General features: G+C 37.1%; 1 protein-coding gene across 1 annotated transcript in view; it reads right to left on the reverse strand.

The window, feature by feature from the left end:
- ALMS1 (ALMS1 centrosome and basal body associated protein) overlaps positions 1-21,222 on the reverse strand; it is a 215,885-nt gene that overhangs the window by 116,594 nt on the left and 78,069 nt on the right. The window contains exons 8-9 of the mRNA XM_054593521.1: positions 13,132-19,581; positions 11,976-12,100 (exon numbers count right to left, since the gene is read on the reverse strand). Of these exons, the coding sequence (XP_054449496.1) occupies positions 11,976-12,100; positions 13,132-19,581 (6,575 nt within the window). The remainder of the gene's footprint in view (positions 1-11,975; positions 12,101-13,131; positions 19,582-21,222) is intronic.

A 21,222-nucleotide genomic window follows, 5' to 3' on the forward strand; every position in this document is an offset into this window, starting at 1 on the left:
ATAAATAAATAAAAAATATAATTAAAAAATTAAAACAGAATATTTTTCTTTTTTTAACTGAAAGTTTGGGCCAAAAACATGGGCATGCGTTATACACGGGAACGAATTATACATGGCAAAACACAGTGTGCGCAAAATGAATGACAGGAATGACACAAGGGATGGGAGGGATGAACTAGGATTATTTTACTGATAGGTACTCATATTACCTGTGAAGCGGTATACTGTTATTTGAAAGTGATTTAGTTGTTATAAACTCTAGGGCAACCACTAACACAAATAAAATTAAATTTAAAAGAAAAAAATATATAAAACTGACATACTAAGAAATGAGAGAAAATGTAAACAAAAGATGCTCAATTAAAACAACAAAAGGGAGGCCCTGGTCAAGTACCTCAGTTGGTTAGAGCATCATCCTGATATGCCAAGGTTGGGGGTTCAACCACCAGTCATTACACATATAAGAAGCAACCAATGAAATGCATAAAACAGTGGAACAACAAATTGATGTGTCTCCCTTTCTAAAAAAAAATAAAAAACATTTAAAAATAAAAAATAAAACCACCAAAGGCAGAAAGAATGGAAGACAAAACCAGAAACAAAGAACAAGGGTAACAAGTAGGAAACGGTAATGTCAGAGGATTCCAGGTTTGACTCCTGGCTGGCTTGAGAAAAGAAAAAGAAAGAAAACAGTAACAGATGTGGTAGATATAAACTGAACTGTATCAATAATTGCTTTAACAGTCAATGGTCTAAGAGCACTAATTAAAAGATAGAAATTGTCAGAGCAGATCAAAACACAAGGTCCAACAATATGGTATCTGCAAGAAAGCCACTTCAAATATGAAGACACATGTAATTTAAAACTAAATGAATAAAAATATACCATGCTCACATTAATCAAAAGGAAGTAGGAACACTATTACTCACTTCTGACAGAACAGACATCAAAACAGGAAGAGTTATCAGGAATGAAGGACATTACATAATGATAAAGGGGTCATTCTCTAAGACATGTGTATATGACTAACACTGTCAAACTACATGGAGAAACAGGTGAGCCTACTTATAGTTGGGGACTTCAACACCCCTTTATCAGCTGAACAGATCCATGAGGCAGCAAATCAGTAAGGATATAGTTGAGCTCATCACCTCCATCAAGCAACTAAATATAATGAGCATCTACAAATACTTTAGACAAAAACAACAAAATATGCATTCTTCTCAAGTTTACACAGAACAGTCACCATAAAACACACCAAATTATAGGTATTGTTTTGAAAAGGCAAAAAAGTGTGAAGACAGTATTTAACACAAAAAAGTATCTTTTTTTAAATCAGTGCCTTGATTCTCTAAAATAGTTTGGATGACCTGAATAAAGAGTCAATACAACTCTATGAAAATACCAATGGCATTTTTCAGAGAACTAGAAGAAAGAATCCAAAAATTTACATGGAACCATAAAAGAACCCACAAAGCAACAACCATTTTGAGAAAGAACAACAAAATTGAAGGTATCAAGCTACCTGATATCAAATCAATTCATTATGCTAAGTGAAATGAACCATTCAGAGAAAGACAAATACCATAATTTCACTCATTTGTGGAATCTAATGAACAAACTGAACAAACAGGAAAATGAGGACTCATAGATGGGGATCAGGATGATTGCTCAGGGGTGGGGGGAGGTTAGGACATGGAAGGACTGAGCAAAAAGGAAAAAAGACTCGTGGACACGGACAACAGTGTGGTGATTGCTAGAGGGAGAAGGATATAAGGTGACAAAATGTTAATGGAAAAAAAATACAGTGAAGATTAAATTTAAAAAATTATACTACAAAGACACAGTAATCAAAACAACATGGTGCTGGCATTAAAACATACATATAGATCAATGAAACAAAATAAAGAACCCAGAAATAAACCCATGCCTATGTCAACAATTAAAATTTGACTAAGAAGGCAAGAACATACGATGGGATAGAGTGTCTAGTCAATAAATAGCATTGGGAAAGTTGGGCAGACACATGCAAAAAACAAACAAACAAACAAACAAAAACACAAAAACAGCCACCCTGGCCAGGTAGTTCAGATGCTTAGAGCACTGACCTTATATGCCAAGGTAGTGGGTTCAACCTCTGGTCAGGGCACATACAAGAATCTTTCTCTCTCTCTCTCTCTCTCTAAAAAAAAAAAAAAAAAAAAAAAAAAGAAGTAAATAAATGACCACCACCACCACAATAACTGTACGGTGAGAATGAATCATAATTATACAAAAAAAAAAAAAAAAGAAAGAAATTAGACTACCTTCTCACACCATATTCAAGAATAAACTCAACATGAATTAAAGACTTGAATATAAGACATGAAACCATAAAACTCCTAGAAGAAACCAGAGCCAATAAAAATCTCTGATATTTCTCTTAGCAATATTTTTTCTGATATATTTCCTAGGGCAAGGGAAACAGAAAAAACAAACAAACAAATGGGACTACATCAAATTAGAAAGTTTTTGCACAGTAAAGGAACCATCAAAAAAGTGAAAAGACAACCTGCTGAATGGAAGAAGATATTTGCCAATGATGTATCTCATAGAGTTAATATCCAAAATTTATAAAGAACTCATATAACTCAACATAAAAAACAAACAAACAAAAAAAACAATTAAAAAATGGGCATAAGACCTGAATAGATACTTTTCAAAACAGGAAATGGCCAGTAGAACTCACACCTGTCAAAATGGCTATCATCAATAAATCAACAAAAAACAAGTGTTGGTGAGGATGGGGAGAAAAAGAGAATCTTTGTGTCCTGTTGGTGGGAATGCAGTTTGGTGCAGCCACTATGAAAAACAGTATGGAGGGTCCTCTACAAATTAAAAATGGAACTATCTTATGACTCAACAGTTCCACTTCTGGGTATGTATTCCAAGAAACCCAAAACACTAACTCAAAAAGACATATGCAGCCTTATGTTCACCACAGTGTTGTAATAGCCAAGATATGGAAGCAACCAAGTGCCCAACAACAGACAAGTGAATTAAAAAAAAAATGTGCTGGTACATATATACAGTGGAATATTACTCGGCCATAAAAAAGAATGAAATCTTAACCATCTGTGACAGTATGGATAGGCCTAAAGGGTATTATGGTTAAGAAAAGGCAGACATAGAAATACAAATATTATGACTTCACTTATATGTGGAATCTAAAAAACACAATGAAGAAACAAAAAAGAAACAGACTCAGATACAGAGAACAGACTAGCATTTGCCACAGGGGAGTGGGGGGGCTGGCATACTGGGTGAAAAAAGTGAAGTGATTAAGATGTAGAAATTGGTAGTTACAAAACAGTCACGGGGAAGTAAAGTTCAGCATAGGGAATATCGTCCATGATATTGTAATAACTATGTATAGTGCCCAATGGGTACCTGAATTATCAAAGGATCACTGTAAATCATATAACTGTCTAACCACTGTGCTATACATCTGAAACATAAATATTGAATGTCAAATGTAACTGAAAAAAATTTTAAACTTGCTATTAATAAACACAATGTCTTTCTATTTAATTAGGTCTCTTTTAATATCTTTTAGGAGAAATTCTAATATTATCCAATATAGATCTTATGTACCTTTTGTTAGACTTATCCCTTGATACTTTAGTTTTTTCTGCTTTTAAAAATGGTTATCTTAAAGATTTTTTTCCTGTGATTTCAACATCTCTCTTGTTCTATCTCTTTTTCATTAATGTACAACATATATGCAGTAAACATTTAAATATGAAGTGACAGCTTGATAATTTTTTGTATGTATGTACCTGCCACCCAGATAATTTTTATGTGTTTCAATGCCACCCAGATCTAAATACACAATTCCTCCTATACCTGAGAAGACCTCTTCTGTCCCTTCCCACTCAATACCACCACGTGGACCCACTAGAGGTAACCACTACTCTTATTTCACCATTAGATTAGTTTGCCTGTTTTTGAAATGGTTATAAATGAAATTATTTGGTGTGACTCTCTTGGGTGACATGATACACGTTAACGAAGTGAAGGATAAAAATCATACGACCATCTCAATATATATAGCAAAAGCATCTGGCCCTGACCAGCATGGCTCAGTTGGGTGGGCACTGTCCTGAAAAGGGAAAGGTCGCTGGTTCAAATCCTGGTCAGGGCACATGCCTGTGTTCTAGGTTTGGTCCCTAGTCGGGGAGCATATGAGAAGAAACCTATTGATGTTTCTCTCCCTTTTTCTCTCCCCCTTTTCCCTCTCTCTAAAAAATACAAATAAAATCCTTTTTTAAAAAGATATGGTAAGATATAACACCCATTTATGCTTTAAAAAACTCTCAATAAAATGGGCACAGAAGGAAAGCACCTCAACATAGTAAAGGCTATATATGACAAACCCACAGCTAAAGTTTTACTAAACAGTGAAAAACTGAAAGCTTTTCCTCCAAGATCAGGAACAAAACAAAAATGAACACAACGCTGTTACTCAATAGAATACTAGAAATCCTAGCCAGAGAAGTCAAGCAAGAAAAAGAACTAAAAGGCACTCCAAGTTATAAACGAAATAAAAGTATCACTATTTGCAGATCATAAATTTTATATATAGAAAACCCTAAAAACTCCTCCCCAAAACTATTAGAATAAACAAATATAGTCAAGTTGCAGGACACAAAATCAATACACAAAATCTGTTGTTTCTATATACAAACAATGACTATCAGAAAGAGAAATGAAGAAAACAATCCCATTTATAATCACAACAAAAAATCTAACATCTAGAAATATATTTAACAATGGAGGTGAAAAACCTATACGGTGAAAACTACAAGATACTGCTGAAATACAGTGAAGACAGAAATGGAAAAATACTCCATGTTCATGGCTTGGAAGAATTAACACTGGTAAAACGGTCCTTACTATTCAAAGCAATTTACAGATTCAATGCAATATTTATCAAAATTCCAATGGCATTTTCCACAGAAAGGGAACAACAACAAAAAACCTCCTCAAATGTGTATGGAACCACAAAAGACCCTGAACAGCCAAATCCTAAGAAAGAAGAACAAAGCTGGAGATATCATACTCCCTGTTTTTAAACTACACTACAAAGGTACAGCAATCAAAACAATGTGATAATGGCAGAAAAACACACACAATGAAAACAGAACTGAGAATCCAGAAATAAATCCACACATATATGGACAAATAATTTATGACAAAGGATCCAGGAATATACAATTGATAAAGAAAAGCCTCTTCAATAAACAGCGTTGGGAAAACTGGATAGCCACATGCAAAAGAATGAAATTAGGCCACTATCTTACATTATATACAAAAATTAACTCAGAATGGATTAAATACTTAAATATAAGACCTGAAACAATAAAATACATAGAAGAAAAGCACAGGCATTAAGTTTCTGGACAATGGTCTTAGTGGAATTTTTGTCAATTTGACCTCAAAGGCAAGAGAAACAAAAACAAAAACAAACAAATGGGACCACACCAAACTAAAAAGGTTCTGCACAGAAAAAACATCAACAAAATGAAAAGGTAACCAACCAAATGGTAAGATATTTGCAAATGATATTTCCAATAATGAGTTAATATTCGAAATACGTAAAGAACCCATTAAACTCAACAAAAAAAAAACAACCTGATTTAAAAATGGGCAGAGGACATGAACAATTTTTCCAAGGAAAACAAACACAGGGCCAACATACACAAGAAAAAAATGCTCAACAGCACTAATTGTTAGGTAAATGCAAATCGAAACCACAATAATATTGCTTCACAACTATTAGAACGGTTATTATCAGAAAGGCAAGAAATAACAAGTATTGAAGAGGATGTGGAGAAAGGAGAACCCTCATACACTGCTGGTGGGATTGTAAACTGGTATAGCTACTATGAAAAACATTATAAAGGTTCCTCAAAGAATTCAAAGTACAACTACCATATGATCCAGCAATTCCGCTTCTGGGTATCTATCCAAAGAACATGAAAACACTAAATCAAAAAGATCTGTGTACTCGTATCTTCACTGCAGCTTTATTTTTAACAGCCAAAATATAGAAACAAACTAAGTGTCCATCAATGAATGAATGGATAAAGATGTGGTACACATATACACAAACACAAATGAAATACTTGGCTATAAAAAAGATACCATATTGTCATTTGCAATAACATGGATGAGTCTTGAGGGTATTATGCTAAGTGACATAAGTCAGACAGGAAAGGACAAAAACTATAGATTTCACTCATATATAAAACAAAAAAGAAACAAATGAACAAATAAAACAAAAACAAACTCAGAAACAGACAATAGAGTGGCCCTTATTAAGGGAAAGGAGGTTGAGGGGAGGGTGAAATAAAGGGGGTTGAATATATGGTGACAGATGAAAACCAGGTTTTGGTGGTAAGCATGCTATTGTGTATACAGAGATTGAATTATAATGATGTATACCTGAAACTTACATGTTATTACCCAATGCTGCTATAATAAAGGAAATTAAATTTCATTAAAAAATAGTAATACTGTACCAATTTTCCCTATCAAAATTATATAAGTATTTCATTTGCTTTACAATTTCACTAATATTCAGTACTGTTCTTTTCATTTTAGTCACTGTGGTATGAAGTGGAATCTCATTACAGTGTTAATTTGCATTATTCTAATAGGTAATTACATTGAGAATCTTTTCCAATGCTTACTGGTCACTTGGATAATTCTCACTTGTGAGGTAATCATGGAAGTCTTTGGGGAAAAAAGTGATTTGTAGGAGTTTTAACAATATATTCTGGATTTTAGTCTTTTGTCAAATTTATGTATTGCAAATACTCTCTTCCACTCTATGGTTTGACCTTCCACTCTTCATTGTACCTTTGATTGACCAAATGTTTTTAATTGTCATGAAGACAAAATTATTAATTTTTTATGGTTAATGCTTTCTTGTATCCTATTTAACAAGATCATTAAGAGATTTTCTTCAAGAAGCTTTGTTATTTTACCTTTCACATTAAGGTCTTCGATCCATCTCAAATTAATTTTGAGAATGATAGAGGGGACATAGTACCCTAGGAATTACAACACATTACTAACCAATCTAAAGTAATATATTACCTTTCTATTGAAGTTAAGAAACTGAGAATTTAAATCTGTTTACATAGCTTCCAATCTAAAAAGATACTTTCATATAATTTTACGTCTTAGCTTAGCCCTGAAAACCCTATTGTATTTGTTTTATACAATTAGTTTTGTTCCATTTATCTGCATATTTATAAAATAACTCCTTTGCTTCTTAATCTTCCTTATATCATAAGTTTCCATCTGGGATCATTTTCCTACAGTTTAACTGAGGTACACCACTTAGAATTTCTTTAATAAGTATTAAATGATGAAAAATGTTTTTGCCTAAAATCATTTTTGTTTCATTCGTGAAAGGAATTTTCATGGGGCATAGAATTCTAGGTAAACAGTTACCTTCTTTCAGCATATTGAAAATGTTTTAATACATGTCCTTCATTGTTGGAAGAAATCATAATGGAAATTTAAAAATACTTGATATAGTTGATAATAATGTAATTACATATAAAACCTATGTGTCGGGAGTGGGACTTGTAACTGTGACAGAAACTAATCATTGCAGCCACTATGATCACTGAGGCCTAGGAAGAAATATACAGGGGGGTTAAGCAAATAAGTAAATATATTAAGGATAATGGGAGCCAGGTTTCTTAATATCAGGGAAGTGAGTTACAAATATAAAAAGGGGAAAGGCTAGAATAATCCTATGGTACTGGAATGAAATTGGATGTACCAGTGTAAAATCATACAGTTCTTACACTTCTTGATATTGATAAATAAGAAAAATGGCATATAGAAAGGGAGAAGTTGTATGTGTAATTACATATATATACAAATTATTTGCTGAGAGGGTCTAAAAGCACTGGTGTCTCAGTATCAATAAGCATACCTAGCATACAGATTTTGGTTCCTAAATACCAGTCTTTGCCAAAAGGAATCAGCTCTTGGAGAAATGGTGACTCCAGGGTTGGTGAAGAGAAAATACAAGATCTGCCTGGAATACCTTCTTCCACCACAAAGTGAATAAGTGCTTCAAGAATAATGGAGACACATCAAAAACACACAGAAGCTAGCTTAAAAGGGCTCTCCCTGGCAGTGTGGGATAATTTGGGTATCAAAATAAACCATAACAGCAATAGATTATAGTCTTTGACTAAAAGAAATAGCCAAGAGTCCACACTAATTTAAATAAATATATGGAGAGAGTGGAAACCTCTAACTTACAGAATTCCAAGTACTGTTAAAGGACTAGTAAAATTTTTTTTAAATCTTCTAATTACACCTATCTTATTAATAAATGATTCAGTTCAAATAATCAATAGATGCTAAATTAGATAGGTAAAAGTTTAATAACAAGATACTTACATTGTCTCAAAGTATCTCTCCCTCATTACTTATTGATATGTGTGACACAATTACAAAATAACTTTGAAGTGGAGAACACTTACCATCTTATCAAGATACCATCTTAAGTATAACAAGTCAACATTATCAGTAATGGGACAAATCAACAAAATATATCTCCTAATATGATATACCAGGAAAAGCACATCATCACTTCTGTGGTGTTCCTACAGTAAAACTAAACTTGAATCTAACCATGACAGAACATCAGACAAATTTAATTTGAGGGACATGCTACAAAGTAATTGGGCTCTAAAAGCAATAAAAATTTTTATATTGAAAGAACCTAAAGAATATGACAACAAAATGAAACACTGAAATAATTATAACAGGTTTTCACATACATGAATATTTAGAGGATGTTCAAAAGCTGGATGTGACAAGGGACAATTCTTCATCGTGTAAGACTATCCCATGTATTGCAGAACTTCTAGTATCTCTGACACTTACCTACTACATGCCAGGAGCAACCCTCCATTACCATGATGACCAAAACAACCCACATACATTTCCAAAATATGCCTTTGGGAGACATTTACTGCCCCTAAAAAGAAGTACAGCCCTCCTCAATCTTGTCTTCCCTCTTTCAGTATCTCCTTAACTATGCTGGTCTCCTTACTATCCTTTAACACATCAGGCACACTCTAACCTCAGGGACTTTGTACATGCTATTTCTGTCTGGAATGCTCTTGCTAATGATATGCAAATGACTTATTTTTCTCACCTTCTTTAGAAATTTGATCCAATATTTCCTTCTCAGGTCTTTCCTTGACTCTTCTGCTTTGTTTCCCTGGCATCCTACTAACTGACATATATTTTACTTATTTATTTGGTGGCTATCTGTACCCTCTCACTTGAATGTAAGCCTCAAAAGGAAACACTTTCTGTCTATTTTGTTCAGTGATATGTCCTCAGCAAATAGACTGGCACATTAAGCATCCAATAAGCATTTTTAGAATGGATTAATAAATTTCCAATATTAGGGGAATGACTGAAGTGTTATATTTATACTATGAAATATTATATGCCTACATAAAATTATACTTCTAGAGTAGTTTTAAGGGGAAATAGTAATATATTTAAGTTTAAAGAGAAGCATCCAAAAATATACACAGTTGTGGTCAATGTGAGTTCACTAAGAACAAGTCATACTAGACAAACTGTAGTTCATAATCACTCAAATGACAAATTGGAGGAAGTCAAATATAAAATACTGAATAGTGAAGTATTTACTGTAGTTGTCAGAAAATCTTATTAAAAAGTTTTAGACTTTCCCCCAATGATCATGTCTTAGTGAACATTTTTAGCAAATATATGGACAAAAACAGTTACTAAACACATAAATGGCATTAAGTTGGAGGGATATTTAATATAACAGAAGACCTAATTGAAATTCAAAATCATTCCAACAGTCTTGAACATTAATATGAAACCAATAAGAAGAAATACGGCACAATTTAAAAGAATTATATGCACATGATATGGGAGTAGAAATTTGGTCATTTCATGTTTTTTAAAAAACACCACAGTATGACCAGTAGAAATTATAGAATACAGTAGCGAAAAAAAGATTTATTAAATATACTTTATGCTCGTCAGGACATGTGAAATTTTGTACTTAATGTAATTTAAGACAACGTATTAAGAAGAATAGTTTTAAAAACCAGAGTCTAGCATTACGCTAAGTGAAATAAGCCAGGCGGCAAAAGATGAATACCGTATGATCTCACCTATGAGTGGAACCTAATCAACAAAACAACCAAATGAGCAAAACAGAACGAGGGACTTGGGAATAAAGAAGGAACTGACAATGACAAGGGGAGTGGGGAGGGGGATAACATGGGAAAGAAGAGGAAGGGGCAAGCAAAGGAACACGAACAGAGGACTCATGGGCATGGACAATGGGAGGGGACTGACTGTCAGAGGGATGGGACAGGGTAGGGGAGAACAATGGGAAAAAGGCAGGACAAATGTAACTGTATAACAATAAAAACAAAACAAAACTAGAGTCTACACAAAGAAAGGTAATTTGATTGCTGAGGGGTCTGAAAACATCAGCATATGATCATTAATGAAACAAGGAAATGCAGATCACTGGGAGAAATACGTACTTTTAAACAACAACAAATTATCCATTTTATTACTGGTTAATTTTTTCATAAGCATGTATGTAAACTTAAAATCCAATCTAATTTATACTTCTAAAAACTTTTCCAAAATTGCTAAGCCAAATAATTATGCCATATCTCTGATGAACTATTTTCTAAGAAACTATGAATTAGACAATAAAATCTATGCACATTACATCAATTTTTATAGGATTAATAATAATAACAGCTGCCAATTACTGAGCACTAATTAGCATATTCTATTACGCACTTTACAGACATTATTTCATGTAAGCCATACCAAAACCCTATAAAAGACAGGTATTATTACACCCTATTACTACTCATAATAGTGGACCAAATGCCCTATCAACAAGAGAATGAATAAACTATTGATATATCCATACACTGAATACAGAAATAAAAAATAAACCAGAACTATGTACATATACATAGAAAAATCTCAAAAACCTAGGACTATATGAAAAACACAATTCTCAGAATGATCTATACTATATTAATTCCACCTATTATGGAGTTCGAAACCATGGTGAACAGCAAGAAAATCAATACATGTCAAAATAAGGAGTAAAACAGTTATGACTGGGGAAGGGACACACAGGACTTCAGTGTCATTTGATAACATTCTATTTCTCAAGCTGAATGGCTTGTATGCAGGGATTAACTTTATTCCTTATATATCTTTTATATCTTCTTTTCTATGCACAAAACAGTTCACAATGGAAGGAGAACAAATACTATTAAAAAGAAAATGAGCCCTGACCAGCGTTGCCCAGTTGGTTGGGCACTGTCACTCAAAGGGAAAGGTCACCTGTTCAATTCAGGGCACATGCCTGGGTTGCAGGCCCAGTCCCTGATTGGGGTGTGCCTGAGAGGCAACCAATTGATGTTTCTCTTCCTCTCTTTCTTCCTCCCTTCCCCTCTCTCTAAGTAGTAAATAAATCTTTTTTTTTTAAGTGATTTATACATAAACTATTATAGTTCTGTGATCCTAAGCAGAAAATACATATCTGAGAATAGCTGGATTTTATCTGCATTTCCAGATATCACCCTCAAGAGAAAATACAATCGACAACAATATATTGATAAAAAAAAAAAAATGTATCTTATTTTGCAAAGGAGGTAATTTTTTTTTCAATAGATGCATTTGGAATTGATCAAAACTTACAGAATCTAATCCTTAATATTAACTTTTGCAGAATTAAGACTCCTAACACTTTAAGCCAAACACTATCAGTGACTCAGCTGGAGGCATCAAAGCCAAGGTAAGAGATCCAAATTCTACTATGCTTTCTTTAACATTTTTTCTTTTCATTTCTAAATTTTTTTTATACCTTGGACAAATCATTTTGACCAAACAACTTTGCTTTGATCTCTTCAACTTTTCTCCTGTCATCTTCATTTAATTCTGAAATGGAGTAGCCACACTCATGAGCCATATTAAACTTCAGATTCCAGGCTGTAGAGAAAGCATAAATCACCTGAGATAATACAATGCAAAAGTGATAATTTGTCAGTCATTTTAAGAGTGCAGATCGTCACTATATCTAATTTAATGCCTACCTTTTGCTTATCAAAAGTGCATGCTCTAAATTATACAACAAATTAATAGGTATTGAGAAATTGTTTCATTGAAAAGTCTGATTTTTTTAAAACCACATTCTACAGATTTTCCTCCAAAGAGGTTCCCTTAAATATGGTATTCAATCATTTTTATCATCGTCTTCTTTCAAACCAGGACAGTCCCTTTGTCTTCCCCATTAACTCCTGTTGCAGTTACTGTCACTTCCAAAAGAGCTGATATTTTAAAATAAAACTTGGGAGTTTGAAAATCAAAATATGCATAAGTAACAAAAGGAATAGTTTAGGAAGTTAATCTCAAGGAATATTCCCAGGTAGGCCTGGATTGCTTGTAAGCTGTACTTTATAATATATTCCCCACATTGTCTTACATATTTTTAATGGAATTCCACTATCAGAGATTAAAAGGATTAATATGCATTTTAAAACTTTAACTCGTTTTAGTGTAAAGTACCTTGACTAGTTTTTTCCAATGTCCACCTAAGATCTGCTCCAAGAATTTTATTTGCAAAGGAGGTGAGAAAGTATATATAGTTTTATGATGCAAAGTAATTTAGGGCAGAGCAATCTTTTTTCCTGTCTCCAAAATTAAGGGTACTATAATGGGAAGATCAGAGAAACATGAGAGCTTTAGGAACACTGTAGCTCTTTACCCTCCTCCTTCAGACATCAAAACTTACTTTTCCTAAGAGCCTAAACTCAGACTAGCATTAATAATATAATTAATACTGTGATTTAGCTACATTATTGTGGTTAAATGGGCTTACTCTGGATTGCCAGTAGAAGATGTAATCATCCTAACAATTCTACAAGAAAATAACTTTAGAATGTCAGACACTTAACTTTAAATAATTAAACTATAATGTTTGTAAGATTCACCTGCCTTTATAACAAATTATCAGTTCCTACCTCGTGCGCGTACCCGACATTCCTCTTCCTCTGCATTTCTGAGTATTTGTTTAGCATGATTCAATGAGGATTCACATTTCAGAAGGTTTTTCACATGTGCAGCCAGTGAATCTACACTACCACCACCCCCATCATCACTCTCTGATACACCCTCTTCCTCTCTGCTATCTGTCATGCTTGTCTTCGGTGAAGCATATGGAAATAAGTTTAGAAGAACATCAGAAACTGACTCGAAGGAATTACTGTCCCATGAACAGGAACTTGCATCACTACTTGAATCACTTTTTATGATAGTCATCATAGGGATAAGAATTTTATTTCCAAGGGTTCCACTACACCCTTCAGGATCAGATCTCACTACAGATCTGGCTGCTTTATATTGCCTAAGGGTTTCGTCTAATGCCACTCCAGCTTTACTTTCCACTCCCTGTATAGGACTTCTAACTGTAGTTGAACTAATAAACTCCCAATTTTCAATGCCTCTCTGGCATTTCAGATTCGTCTGTGTGCTAATATCCTTCTGTATATACTTGTTGCTTGGATTCTCCTCTGTGAATGGTTTTCTTGGAGGAAAATCCACATTGGATTCATTAGTTGTAGGCGGTTCTTTGAAGCAAACAACCTTCTTAGATTGAATAAATGAAATATCACTAACATCTCTGAAAGGTACAAGGGGAGCAGGGAAATTGCATCGTTTCAGTGCTATATTTTCTGCCTCCATTAAAAGTGTCTGAATCTGTTTAAGAGTTTTAGAACTATTATCTGTGTACTGGAATTCCTCAGAGCCAACATCTTCAAAACCTGAAGGTTCTGGCTTATTTACAACAACTCTACCATCAGCTTGAGAATTTAAAGGCATATTGTTTGAGATTATACTAGAGTTAGAAGAATCCATATTATCTATTAGTCTCTGGACATGGTCTGAAACAAGTTTGGGCTTCTCACTATGTGAGTAAGTACCAGGATGAACTGTTGATAACCCAGTAATCTGATTGACTTGCCCAAGACCACTTGAGAACTTCACAGAATCTTCAGTTAGATGTCTGTCTGGCAAATCCTGTTGATAGACTGTATTTGGTTTTTCTCTGTGTGAAAAGAAACTAGGAGGAGCTGTTGGTAATATGGTTTTCTGGTCATCTGGTTCAGGAATTGTTGATACCTTCAGTACATCTTCAGTTAGATGTTTCTCTGGCAATTCCTGTGGAGATAAAATATTAGATTTCTCTCTGTTTGAATAGGAACTAGAAATAGGTACTGGTATCCCAGAATTCATGTCAGTTGGTTCAGATGAAGCCTTCAGAATATCTTCTCTATGATGTCCACCTGCCGAATGCTGTTTCAAGAAAATACCGGGTTTTACTCTCTGAGAATAAGAGTTACGAAAAACTGTCAGTAACGGAGTCTTCTGGTTGTCTGGTCCAACCACAGTTAAATTCTTGGGCTTCTCTCTATGTGGGTGGGAAGTAGAGGGAGCTGTTGGTAACTCAGGCTTCTGGTCATCTGGTAAAACTGTAGTTGAAATCTTGGGTTTCTCTTTAAGGGAGTAAGAACTAGAAGGTCCTACTGGTATCTCTGTCTTCTGGCCAGCTGGTCCAGGAAGGGCAAAAACTTTTAAAGCTTCTTCATTAGTATCTGGCAACGCATACTGGTAAAAGACACCACCCTTCTCTCTATATGAGTAGGAACCTGAGGGGACTACTCGTATTCCAGTCTTCTGGTCAGCTGGTCCAGCAACAGCTGAAATTTCCAAAGTTTTTTCAGTAATATCTGGAAACTCTTTCTGGTAAGAAGAGATGGAGCTCTCTCTATGTGAATAAGAAGAAGAGGGCACAATTCGTTTATCGGTCTTCTGGTCAACTGGTCCAGGAACTGCTAAAAGTTTTAAAGAGTCTTCATTATGATCTGGCAACTCTTGCTGATAAGAAATGGGTTTCTCTTCATGAGAGTACGAAGTAGAGGTTACAAATGCTATCCCCGTTTTCTGGTCAGGTGGTCTGGAAACCCCTAAAGCTTTTAAAGCCTCTTGAGTAAGATCCTGCTGGTAAGGAATGATGGGCTTCTCTCTATATGAATAGGAACTAGATGGTACTGTAGGTATCCCAGTCTTCTGGTCAGCTGTTCCAGGAACACCTGAAGCTTTCAGAGCCTCTTCAGTTAGATGACTACCTGGCAACTCCTGTTGGTAAGAAATAATAGGCTTTTCTCTATGTAAGTAAGAAGTAGAGGTTGCTGTTGTTTTTCTGGTATTCTGGTCACCTGGTAGAGGGATAGCTGAAACTTTCAAAGCCTCTTCAGTTAGCTGACTATCTGGCAAGGCCTGTGGGTAGAAAATAAAGGGCTTCTCTCTTTGAGAGTAGGAAGTAGAGGATACTGTAGGTATCCCAGTCTTCTGCTCAGGTGGTCCAGGAGAAGCTGAAACATTCAGAGCCTCTTCTGTGACATGTCTACCTGGTAAGGCCTGTTGGTAAAAAATAACAGACTTCCCTCCAATTGAGTAGGCACTTGTAGGTACTGTTGGTATTCCAGTCTTCTGATCACCTGTTCCAGGAGTGGGTGAAACTTTTGGAGCCTCTTCAGTTAGGTGACTATCTGGCAACTCTTGATAGTAGAAAATACTGGAATTTTCTTTATGTGAGTAGGAACCAGAAGGTTCTGATGATAAACCAATCTTCCGGTCAGCTGGTCCAGGAACAGCTGAAACTTTCAGATCCCCTTCAGGTAAATGACTCTCTGTCAAGCCCTGTGTGTAGAAAATAACAGGCTTTTCTCTATGTGAGTAGGAACCAGAAGGTTCTGATGGCAACCCAATCTTCTGGTCAGCTGGTCCAGAAACAGCTGAAGCTTTTAGAGCCTCTTCAAGTAGGTGACTGTGTGGTAATGCCTGTGGTGAGATAAAAATATGCTTCTCTCTCTGTGGGTAGGAAGCAGAGGGTACTGTTGGTATCCCAGTCTTCTGGTCACCTGGTCCAGAAGTGATGGAAACTTTCAGGGCCTCTTCAGTGAGGTGAGTGTCTGGTAAGGCCTGTGGATAAAAAATAATGGGCTTCTCTGTATGTGAGTAGGAACCAGCAAGTTCTGATGGCAATCCAGCCTTCCGGTCAGCTGGTCCAGGAACAGCTATAACTTTCCGATCCTCTTCAGGTAAATGACTCTCTGTCAAGCCCTGTGGGTAGAAAATAACGGGTTTTTCTCTATGTGAGTAGGAACCAGAAGGTTCTGATGGCAACCCAATCTTCTGGTCAGCTGGTCCAGAAACAGCTGAAGCTTTTAGAGCCTCTTCAAGTAGGTGACTGTGTGGTAATGCCTGTGGTGAGATAAAAATATGCTTCTCTCTCTGTGGGTAGGAAGCAGAGGGTACTGTTGGTATCCCAGTCTTCTGGTCACCTGGTCCAGAAGTGATGGAAACTTTCAGGGCCTCTTCAGTGAGATGAGTGTCTGGTAAGGCCTGTGGATAAAAAATAATGGGCTTCTCTGTATGTGAGTAGGAACCAGCAAGTTCTGATGGCAATCCAGCCTTCTGGTCAGCTGGTCCAGGAACCGCTATAACTTTCCGATCCTCTTCAGGTAAATGACTCTCTGTCAAGCCCTGTGGGTAGAAAATAAAGGGCTTCTCTCTATGAGAGTGAGAAGTAGAGGTTATTGCTGAAATCCCAGACTTCTGTTCAGTTGGTCCAGGAACAGCTGAAACTTTCTGAGCCTGCTCAGTTAAATGACTGTCTGGCAACTCCTGTTGGTAGAAAATACTGGGCTTCTCTCTATGTGAGTTGGAACTAGAGGGTACTGTTAGTGTACCAGTCTTCTGGTCACCTGGTCCAGGAACAGATGAAACTTCCAGAGACTCTTCAGTCAGATGACTATCTGGTAACGCCTGCTGATAAAAAATACCTAGCTTCTCTTCAAATGAATAGGACCCAGAGGATCCTGAGGGTATCTCACTGTTCTTCTCAGCTGGTTCCAGAACAGACTGAACTTTTAGAGCCTCTCCTGTTAGATGACTATCTGGAAACTCCTGCTGGTAAAAAATAATGGGTTTCTCTCTATGTGAGTAGGCACTATAGGGTACTGTTTGTAGTCCAGTGTTCTGATCAGCTGGTTCAGGAATAGGTGAAATTCTCTGAGCCTGTTCAGTTAGATGACCGTCTGGCAACTCCTGCTGATAGAAAACACTGGTCTTCCCTCTATGTGAGTAGGAAGTAGGGGGTAACACTGGTATCCCAGTCTTCTGTTGAGCTGGTCCAGGGACACCTGGAACTTTCTGAGCCTCTTTAGTTAAGTGGCTAACTGGTAACTCCTGTTGGTAGATAATATTGGGCTTCTCCCTATGTGAGTAAGTAGAGGTTACTGTTGGTATTCCACTCCTCTGGTCAGCAAGTCCAGGAGGTGGTGAAACTTTCAGAGCCTGTTCAGTTAGATGACCTTCTGGCAATGTCTGTTGATAGAAAATATGGGGTTTCTCTCCATGGGAGTAAGAAGCAGAGGTTCCTGTTGGTATCCCAGTCTTCTGATCAGTGAATACAGAAAAAGGTGGAGCTTGCTGAGACTGTTCAGAGAGATGACTATCCCTTGGCTCTTGCTGGTAGAAAATAGTGGCCGCCTCTCTATGTGAGTAAGACGTAGAGGTTACTGTTGGTATTCCACTCCTCTGGTCAGCAAGTCCAGGAGGAGGTGAAACTTTCAGAGCCTGTTCAGTTAGATGACCTTCTGGCAATGTCTGTTGATAGAAAATATGGGGTTTCTCTCCATGGGAGTAAGAAGCAGAGGTTCCTGTTGGTATCCCAGTCTTCTGATCAGTGAATACAGAAAAAGGTGGAGCTTGCTGAGACTGTTCAGAGAGATGACTATCCCTTGGCTCTTGCTGGTAGAAAATAGTGGCTGCCTCTCTATGTGAGTAAGAAGTAGAGGTTACTGTTGGTATTCCACTCCTCTGGTCAGCAAGTCCAGGAGGAGGTGAAACTTTCAGAGCCTGTTCAGTTAGATGACCTTCTGGCAATGTCTGTTGATAGAAAATATGGGGTTTCTCTCCATGGGAGTAAGAAGCAGAGGTTCCTGTTGGTATCCCAGTCTTCTGATCAGCAAATACAGAAACAGCTGCAGCTTTCTGAGACTGGTCAGAGAGATGACTATCTCTCAGCTCTTGCTGGTAGAAAATAGTGGCCTTCTCTCCATGTGAGTAAGATGTAGAGGTTCCTGTTGGTATCTCAGTCTTCTGATCAGCAAATCCAGAAACAGCTACAGCTTGCTGAGACTGGTCAGGTAGCTGAGACTCTGGCAACTCTTGCTGGTAGAAAAGACTGGGCTTCTCTCTATGTGAGTAAGAAGCAGAGGACACTGTTGGTATCCCTGTTTTCTGCTCAGTGGATCCAGGAGCAGCTGAAACTTTCAGAGCCTGTTCAGTTAGATGACTTCCTGGCAATGCCTGTCGATAGAAAATATGGGGTTTCTCTCCATGAGAGTAAGATGTAGAGGTTCCTGTTAGTATCCCAGTCTTCTGGTCAGTGAATACAGAAACAGCTGCAGCTTGCGGAGACTGGTCAGGTAGATGACTCTCTGGCAGCTCTCGCTGGTAGAAGAGACTGGGCTTCTCTCTGTATGAGTAAGAAGTAGAGGACACTGTTGGTATCCCTGTTTTCTGCTCAGTGAATCCAGGAACAGCTGAAACTTTCAGAGCCTGTTCAGTTAGATGACTTTCTGGTAATGTCTGTCGATAGAAAATATGGGTTTTCTCTGCACGTGGGTAAGAAGTAGAGGATACTGTTGGTATCACAGTAACTTGATCAGCTGGTCCAGGAGTGGCTGAAACTTTTAGAACCTGTTCAGTTAGATGGCTGTCTGGCAGTTGTTGCTGAGAGAACACAACGTGCTTCTGTCTGTGTGAAAAGGAACTAGAAGTTTCTGTTGTTTTCTCACTCTTCTGGTCAGCACGACCAAGAACAGCTGAAACTTTTGGAGGCTCTTCAGTTTGATCACTATCTGGCAATACCTGTTGGTAGAAGATACTATGTTTCTCTCCAAGTAGGTAGGAACCTGGGGAAACTGTAGGTAAGCTGGTCTTTTGGTCTATAGGTCCAGGAACAGCTGAAACTCTTAAAGCTCCTTCAGATAGATGATTGTTTCTCAAGGGCTGTGGGTAGAAAATACCAGGCTTCTCTCTTAATGAATAGGAACTAGAGGGTAGTGTTGATATCCCAGTCCTTTGGTCAGCTAGTTCAGGAACAGCTAAAACTTTTAGTGCCTCTTCAGTTACATGACCATCTGCCAATAACTGTTTGTTGAGACTGTCGGTATGTAGACCAAGAGTATTCTCCACAGAAGATCTTACAGCCAACTGAGGAAAGTCCTCTGGGGTCAAGGGTAAATAAGATCCAATATCTGAATCTCCAGAAGTGGTAGTGAAGCCTGCTTTCAAATTGGATTGAGTAATTTCAGTTATGCCTCCTTCAGAAATGTCTCCTAAAAGAAAAGAATTTTTTTAATACTTATGATAGTATATACTTTTTGAATTAAAAAATATTTCTTTTATTCATTAAAGGAAACCAAGCATTCCCTCCTTGATACTTTACACTCTAGAAAGGAATCCTACAGAAATAGTCATCAAAGGACACAAATATTTACACTGAAAGATATTTATTACAAAGCGGTTTAAAGCAGCAATCTAATATGTAAATAATTTAAATAGTCAACTACAGAACAAAAAATTAAAAATAGCAGTATAGGCCCTGGCCAGGCATATAATTTGGTTACTGCATTGTCCCAATACACCAAGGTGGTGGTTCAATCCACAGTCAGGGCACATATAAAGATTCTCACCCCCCACCCCCGTCCCCCTCTCTCTCTCAACTCAGGAAATAAAAAATTAAAATTAAAGAATAGCAGTATAACCATTTCATAAAACATTATGCAAAACTTTAGGTTATTTTTAAAGAATTTTCAGCATGGTACGAAAATGTTGTCTACTCTGGGATTTGATTTCATACTACTTATAAGCTAACAAGGTAACCTGTTACTGTGTCACATATGTTGGCATAAAATATGACACTCCTCCCTCAATCAAGACAAAATATTTTACTCCATGGCATAGCAAAGGATCATCAACTTATTTTCATGGGTTGCCTTTCTCCCAAGTAATATAACGGAAGTGAGATATGGTCCAGGTGGATGCCATTTTAAAAAGTGTGCCCATAGGACTTCCAGCCAAGATGGAGGTGTAGATAGTTACACTTTGCCTCCTTGCACAACCAAAGGACTACAAAAAATTTAAAAACAAAAAATTATCAGAACTGCCAGAAAATTGAACTGTATAGAAGTCTGACAACTAAGGAATTAAAGAAGAAACATTCATCCAGACAGATAGGAGGAATGGAGACTGGCAGCTGGGGTGGAGAGGGCACACGGCAAGGCAGCAGTTGAAGGAGCGGGTGGGTGAAGTGGCAGCTGGCAGAACTGGTGGTCCCAAGTTTGCATATGGATAAATCAGAGGAACAGCTAGGGGGTGAGACAGACTGTGCAATGCAGGGTTCCAGTGCAGGAAAAGAAAGCCTCAAAATCTCTGGAGGTAAAAACCTGCAGGCGCTGCAGCAGCAGGAGAAACTCCCAGCCCACAGGAGAGTCTGTTGGAGAGGCATACACAAACCCACCCACTTGTGAGTCAGCACCAGAAGGGCCCAATTTGCTTGTGGGTAGTGGGGGAAGTGACTGACCCAGCTGAGAGCCAAGAAAGCAGCATTGTTCCCTCTGGGACCCCTCTCCCACAAACAGGGTCACAATTCAGTGACCTGGGTTGCCCGCCCTGGCTAATACCTAAGGCTCCACCTCTTCCAACATAACAGGCATGCTAAGACAAAGAAATCTGGCCCAAATGAAAAAACAGATCAAAGCTCCAAAAATACAACTAAGCTGAACATATAGCCAACCTATCAGATGCACAGTTCAAAACACTGGTAATCTGGATGCTCACTGAATTGGTTGAGTAAGGTCACAAAATGGAGGAAAAAATGAAGGCTATGCAAAGTGAAATAAAGAAAAATATACAGGGAACCAATAGTAAAGAGAAGGAAACCAGGACTCAAATCAATGACTGGGAGCAGAAGGAAG

This window comes from Pteronotus mesoamericanus, unplaced genomic scaffold (assembly GCF_021234165.1).
Source record: "Pteronotus mesoamericanus isolate MK-2021 breed Mesoamerican mustached bat unplaced genomic scaffold, CSHL_Meso_final scaffold_45, whole genome shotgun sequence".
NCBI classification, from domain to species: Eukaryota; Metazoa; Chordata; class Mammalia; order Chiroptera; family Mormoopidae; genus Pteronotus; species Pteronotus mesoamericanus.